The 6,419-nt window shown below is 40.6% G+C and overlaps 1 protein-coding gene across 9 annotated transcripts in view; it reads left to right on the plus strand.

The window, feature by feature from the left end:
• The window catches only part of esrrga (estrogen-related receptor gamma a), a 66,873-nt gene that overhangs the window by 41,703 nt on the left and 18,751 nt on the right, over positions 1–6,419 (plus strand). For 5 of the 9 annotated variants that reach the window (XM_031846302.1, XM_031846293.1, XM_031846295.1 and 2 more), the window contains exons 5-6: positions 1,282–1,392; positions 4,105–4,287. In XM_031846302.1, the coding sequence (XP_031702162.1) occupies positions 1,282–1,392; positions 4,105–4,287 (294 nt within the window). The remainder of the gene's footprint in view (positions 1–1,281; positions 1,393–4,104; positions 4,288–6,419) is intronic. The other 4 variants (XM_031846297.1, XM_031846299.1, XM_031846300.1 and 1 more) reach the window with 1 other exon arrangement.

The raw sequence follows: 6,419 nt of genomic DNA on the forward strand, positions 1-6,419 counted from the left end.
CCCCCCCCCCCCCCCCCCCCCACTGTACCTGGACTGTCAGCCCTTCTGTTTACTTATTTTCGTCTCAAGCGCGCACGCACACACACACACATGTGTTCAGTTCACTGGGTTGACTGCTGCCTGGGCCAGAGGTTTTCCAAATGACTAAATTTCCCTAAAACAGATGTGTACACTTTCGTAACTGTAAGATGGTTTGAATAAAAGCGGCGAACAAAATGTGCACAAATACACAACACAAATAAAACACAGAAACACAGAAACACATACACGTACAAATGCCAATGAATGCACAAACATGCTCCCTTACATTTTTTTCCCTTTGCTGCCAATAGGAAGTCTTTCTGTTAAGTCTCCTAGGTGTGTTGTCTTGGTCATCGTCAGCACTTTTTTTTCAGAGGATTTATATCTGTGTGTGTTAGCAAATCTCTCTCTTGCTCTCTCACTCTTTCTGCCCCCTCCTCTTCCTCCTTTTCTCTCTCTATCTATACATTTACATCCTGACTGTTTTAAATGCACTTTGCATTAGACAACCTTTCAACCCAGTGGTGCTGTAGGGGTGTAAAGCGGATATTGCATAGGTGTGTTCAATATCAGGTTGACTTTTTCCCTAGATTGTCGGTTAATGAAGTTTCTGTAGATTATGTTCTTCTCTCTTTAGCCTCACTTTATTTCTGAATGGTATAAACAAGCATTTAACAGCCCTGCTAGATTCCTACTCTCCTCTCCTCCTCCAGGGTACATGACACCTCTGTCTTCCTTATCCATCTTTAAGTGGTAACCACGGTAACATCCAATCCCCTGAGAGATAGGCCTAATTAAATTAAGACTCCTTTGTGTCAATTAATTAACGAGACAGAGAGAGAGAGAGACGGCAACAGAGAGAAAGAGATTGGGCAAGAGACAGGAAAAGAGTAAGTCAGAAAGCCAAAGAGACAACATGAGAGAGAGAGAGAGAGAGAGAGGCCTTTTACTCAAAAGGTGTCTCTATAAATTAGTCTTGTTGTAGAATAAAAGAGGCAAGCGAGTTTAGCAAGCTTGACAATAAGATAAAAGTGCCTACCTGCATAACAGACACGCAAACACATATGCATTGCAAAACAGCACAACTGTCACCATTTCATTCCCACAAATCATTATGTAATCGTCTTCCAGTCAACATGTTTTCATTTCATTTCCATTCTCTATTATCATATTATATTTTTATGTTTATTTATATTCCTATATTAAAGTTTCAGTGTCATGCACAGTCTATTGATATATTTCTTCTGCCATTTCTTACAGGTGTTCGTCTCGACAGGGTGCGTGGCGGGAGACAGAAGTATAAACGCCGGATAGATGCCGACAACAGTCCGTACCTGAACCCACAGCTGGCTCTGCCCCCCAAGAAGCCATGTAAGAACAAACACACACACACACACACACACACACACACACACACACACACACACACACACACACACACACACACATAAAATCTCTGACTGGCAACAGAATATGTGATAGTCCTCTCTCCGAGGTTGAGTAGTGATTCTCAAGGACAGAAATTTGCATTCTGTCCTCAGTGCACAGTAACTCATACTCTACAAATTGACATTTAGGCTGCAGTGACAAAAGCATCTGACATAGTGTGCAGAGGGAACAATGCAAGACATGCTATGTAAAATCCTCCCTAAACAAACAGAAAACATATAGTATACTTTCTTCAGGCAGTGTTCATGTAATAGGCAGGAGTTGTTGGTCAGAGATCAGAAGTACAAGGAACTGCCTTTCCATCAGTTCATATCCTGCTGGAGACAGTTGGACAGTAAAAATAGTTTAAACACACACACACACACACACACACATAAATAGACAGAGGGTAGTGAGAAGCCCATCTGTTTGGGACCAAGTTTATCTTCCTGTCTCTACTGCTACCAGTTTGGGGTCATAACATTTTATATGTGTAATATTTCACTAAAAAGGTATTAATTTTGCTCCGGCTGGATTGGCTGTGTTTTTTTAAAGAAAGAAACCATCGCCAAAGCCTTATGATTGAAAATTAACAAGGGAGTGAGTGAGAGTGACAGAGAGAGAGGGAGAGACTGAGCCTAAATGAGAAGGTTTCTGAGAGAGAGAGAGAGAGAGAGAGAGAGAGAGAGAGAGAGAGAGAGAGAGAGAGCACGGAGGAAGGGAGAAAGAGGAAGGTAGGGGGCAGCCAGCACCCTAATCCGGATTAAATCCAATCTGGCAGCCACATCAAACTAGAGTTAGCTCTTTAGCTAAGCGTCTGCTCGCACACATGACACACACACACATACACACGCACATGCAGTGCAGATTGAACAGTGTTTAGCAGCTTGGTCCCCAAAGCCCATTTTGCTTAAAGCTGGAGCATATTCTGCTTTAGGCCAATATGCTGAATGGCTGCACGGCAGCTTACCGGGACTTCTGCACTACTAATCATTGAAATGATGGGATAATAAGAGTGTGTGTACACTATGTGTGTGTGTGTTTATAATGTACGTGTTTGCATACACAGAGCATGTGTGTGTTCCAGCTGAATGTCTTCACTGGCGGGTTATAGACCAGATATCCTTAAACAGGTTTAGTTGTATTCAAATCTTTAGTCGTGTTATTATTTTTACCAAGCTTTTGTCCCATGTTGGATAAGTTTCAACATGAAGAGTAATTTATTGGACCACTCTAAATAGTTATTCTGGCTGTAATCTCTATTCACTTCCTTTCCTTTAATATATGTATGAAAACAAATCTCTCTCACCTAAAACAAAAACTAGATGATATTGACTTCCTGGGTCTCTCTTGTTCTTTTTCTCTCACAAACAGTCAATACACACACAACAAAAATCTTTCTGTCCCTCTGTCTCTCTCAGATACACGCACATACAGTCTATCTATCCGTAGCCCAATCCCTAGCCTCAGCGTCCCCATTGATTGTGTGAGAACAGAACAATAGCCCAGGGTTTGGAAATGGGCTTCCATTGATTCTAATTAGGGAAACATTAAATAAGATTTACCCACAGATACTGCAGTGTGACTGGGATTGGTTTGGCTCAAACGACCCTGGAGCTGAAACTAGAGGGAAGAGGGTGGAAGAATATATCCATGTACAAATGTGTGTGTGTGTGTGTGTCAACAGAATTGGGGGTGGAGAGTGTTAGATCAATACACAACTCATCCCCCCAACTCTGTTTCACTCTCTCTTGCTGTTTATCTCTATCAAGCTGTCGCTCTCTCGACTTTTCCTGTCTGTCTTTTACAATCTGTCCATGGCTCCATTTCTACCTGTCTGTCTTCTCCCATTTTATTTTCTTTGCTTATCCCTCTCTCTCTCTCTCTCTTTTCCTCTTTCCCTCTCTCCTCTCTTGCTCTTCTATCCTCTGTTATTATTCCCATGCTTGATTAGTCAGTGGATTAATTTGGAAGCAGGGTATCAGTCTGTTACTAATGGGCCATAGAGATCTCATCACCACATGTCACCATTACCAGCTGAGCTGTTTGGCTTTCGGTATTATCTGTCCCTTCTGTATGTATCAGTGACGCTTCTTTCGTCAGTGATACAATGTCTTAAGCAACCTGAATAACCGGCAGTAGTAGCCTTTAATCACACCTTGAAACATCTCCTAAACTAGAAATGTTACAATGTATTTTATTTTATTTTTTATCATCTTTAGTCCTGCCAAATTGCTGGGATTAAATCAATTATCTGTTGCTTGAATGCTGAAAAATTCCCCAGGAAATTACAAGCCATTGTAGTCGAGCATCCTCTTCTTTGATCAAGTTTCCATCACATATCTCAATAAAAAATGACCTAAAAACAAGCTTTGTATACTATATTATGTACAGTATACAATATAATTAAACTGTAAAGTATTACTCGTCAGATAATGTTAGAAATGGACTCTATACACTTTTTACTTTATAAAGTAAGTGTTGTTTGACAATTTTAAAGGCTTTAATTACATGTGTAAGTGTCAAACACGTTTAACATTCTTCCTTTTGTAAATATTCATGTTTGTCAACAATACACAGCTCGCTGCCTAATACGGCAACAATTCACCATCTCTCTGTCTCTGTGTCTTTCTCCTTGTCTGGTGGTCATGTCAGATGCCTTTGGCTGCCTTGCAGATAACAAAATCGTCTCTCACCTGCTGGTGGCCGAGCCAGAGAAGATTTACGCCATGCCTGACCCAACAGTACCAGACAGCGACATCAAGGCCTTGACTACGCTGTGTGACCTGGCGGACAGAGAGCTGGTGGTCAACATCGGCTGGGCCAAACATATTCCCGGTAGGAAAAAAAACCTGCTGAACCCTGACTTTCACACTGAACCTTACCTGACTCCATGTTGTGACAGGATCACACACATACACACACACACATTCCTTCATACATACTTTTTTTCAATTCCAGAGTATAGGAGAGTTCATATACACACCCACGCACATGTACAGGATAGCATACATGCGGTGTGTATTGGCAGAGTACAAGGTTAGACTCGGCTGCTCCAGATGCAGTTCAGGTACACGCACATACACACAAGTACGCCTGGTGCTAAAGTGTGACCTTTCACCCTAATCCTTGCACTCAGACAGTCTGAACTGTTGACTCCTCCACCTGGCTAAACAAATGCTCTCACTGGTGTCACACCTTCAAACACGCACATACATTCTGACCTTTTGAACCAAACACTCCAATCCCCTTAAATTCGACATGTGTGACTGTTGGTGTGTTTGTGAGTCGTATGTACCATATATATATATATATATATATATATGACAGAGCCCTTTGCAACCACAGCCTATTGTGAACTCTTTATGTACTGGTATTAAAAGCCATAGTCACAAAAATGTCATGCAAATACACAACTGGGATAGTATGAGGTTACCTGGGACCGACGTACAGAACAAGGTTTGACTTTTTGATTTTTAGTTGTTTTTTTTTGTTGTCTATGAGACACAATGTGTCCTTGGACACAGAACATGCTTTGAGATGATTGTTGTTTGAAGCGATGAGCATTAATTCATATTTATGTGTGGTAACAATCTTATTATAGAATTTAAAACTACATTGTAGAGAGTTTTTACACAACAGGCGATAGATGGATTTGAATGATTCGACAAAATAAAGTTCAATTAAAATGTCACATTGTAATGATAAAGCAGTGAATAGTTTTTGATCTATAGCGCATATATGTCACTATACAGATCTATCACTAAAACAGAAGAATCGAATCTGTTTAAACAAACTCATTTTTTTCTGTTCAAAATTGAATCTGGACTTCAAGACAATTGAAGTAATGGCAGGATACACGAATGAGCTGTAAAATGAGTGAATAAGAAAATAAAAGATAGAAAAAGAGCAAGACTGATGATGGCGAATGCATCTGGCCGTACGATCTCAAATGAAGACGAAGACCGGGAGTAAAACGTATGAGATTAAAACTATAATCTGGTTTTGGTTTTAGTGACTGAGCCTGCTGTGACATCAGAGAGGAGGGAAGAGGAGTGTCTCAGATTAACACAGATTAGCACAAAGATTAGTCCCACTGTAGACTGGAAATATGGTCGTAGAACAGAACCCCCTGTTGCCACTGCTCACACAGTATATAGGGGGTTGTGAGAGTATAGGGGGAAGCACCAGATTAGAAGCATAAATACCACTCAGTCATGCTGCGTAAATCTATAATAATAAAGTCAATAGCGTTGGATAACAGGGTCTCCAAATGATATATATAATATATTATCAATAAATGTGAAAACAACAGAGTTGAAAGAGAAAAAAACAGATGAAGTGAGAGAGAGAAGGATGGGAATATACATTGCTTCTTGTTAGTGTATTGATCTATGTGCTGCTATATGGACAGTAAGCAGACATCTATTGATCCACATGCCAAGTATAGCCCTTTGAATATTTATTTTTCTCTTTCTAAATAACATATAACCTCATTCCAATGCTATCTCCTTTCCTGTAATCTCCCTGTCCTGCGTTTTACTCTTTTGTGCTTTCTCTTTTAATCCATTTATCTCTCTCCCCTACGATCTCTGTCTCTCTCCCCATACCTCTGGGATGCACCTACTGTATATACAACATACATGCACAAAAATAACTCACAGACACACGCTGACATACACACTAACATACACGTGATGTATATTTAATGTATTATTTTGCATTGGTTTCCTTTGCTCACTACTTTTTCAAGTGAATGGACTGAGTTAGCCAGGTTATGTGCTAGGGTGTGTGTGTGTGTGTGTGTGTGTGTGTGTGTGTGTGGAGGGAGCGAAGTGCAGCGATTGCTTGGCGGAGGAGAGAAGATGGCGTGATTAGATGAACGAGGAAGGCAATCCACTGCTCACAGAGAAAGATAGAACTCTTCATCTTCCAAGTGTGTAATGCGTGTGTGTGTGTGTGTGTGTGTG

The sequence above is a fragment of the Anarrhichthys ocellatus genome, unplaced genomic scaffold (genome assembly GCF_004355925.1).
Source record: "Anarrhichthys ocellatus isolate YVR2014 unplaced genomic scaffold, GSC_Weel_1.0 scaffold6, whole genome shotgun sequence".
NCBI lineage: Eukaryota > Metazoa > Chordata > Actinopteri > Perciformes > Anarhichadidae > Anarrhichthys > Anarrhichthys ocellatus.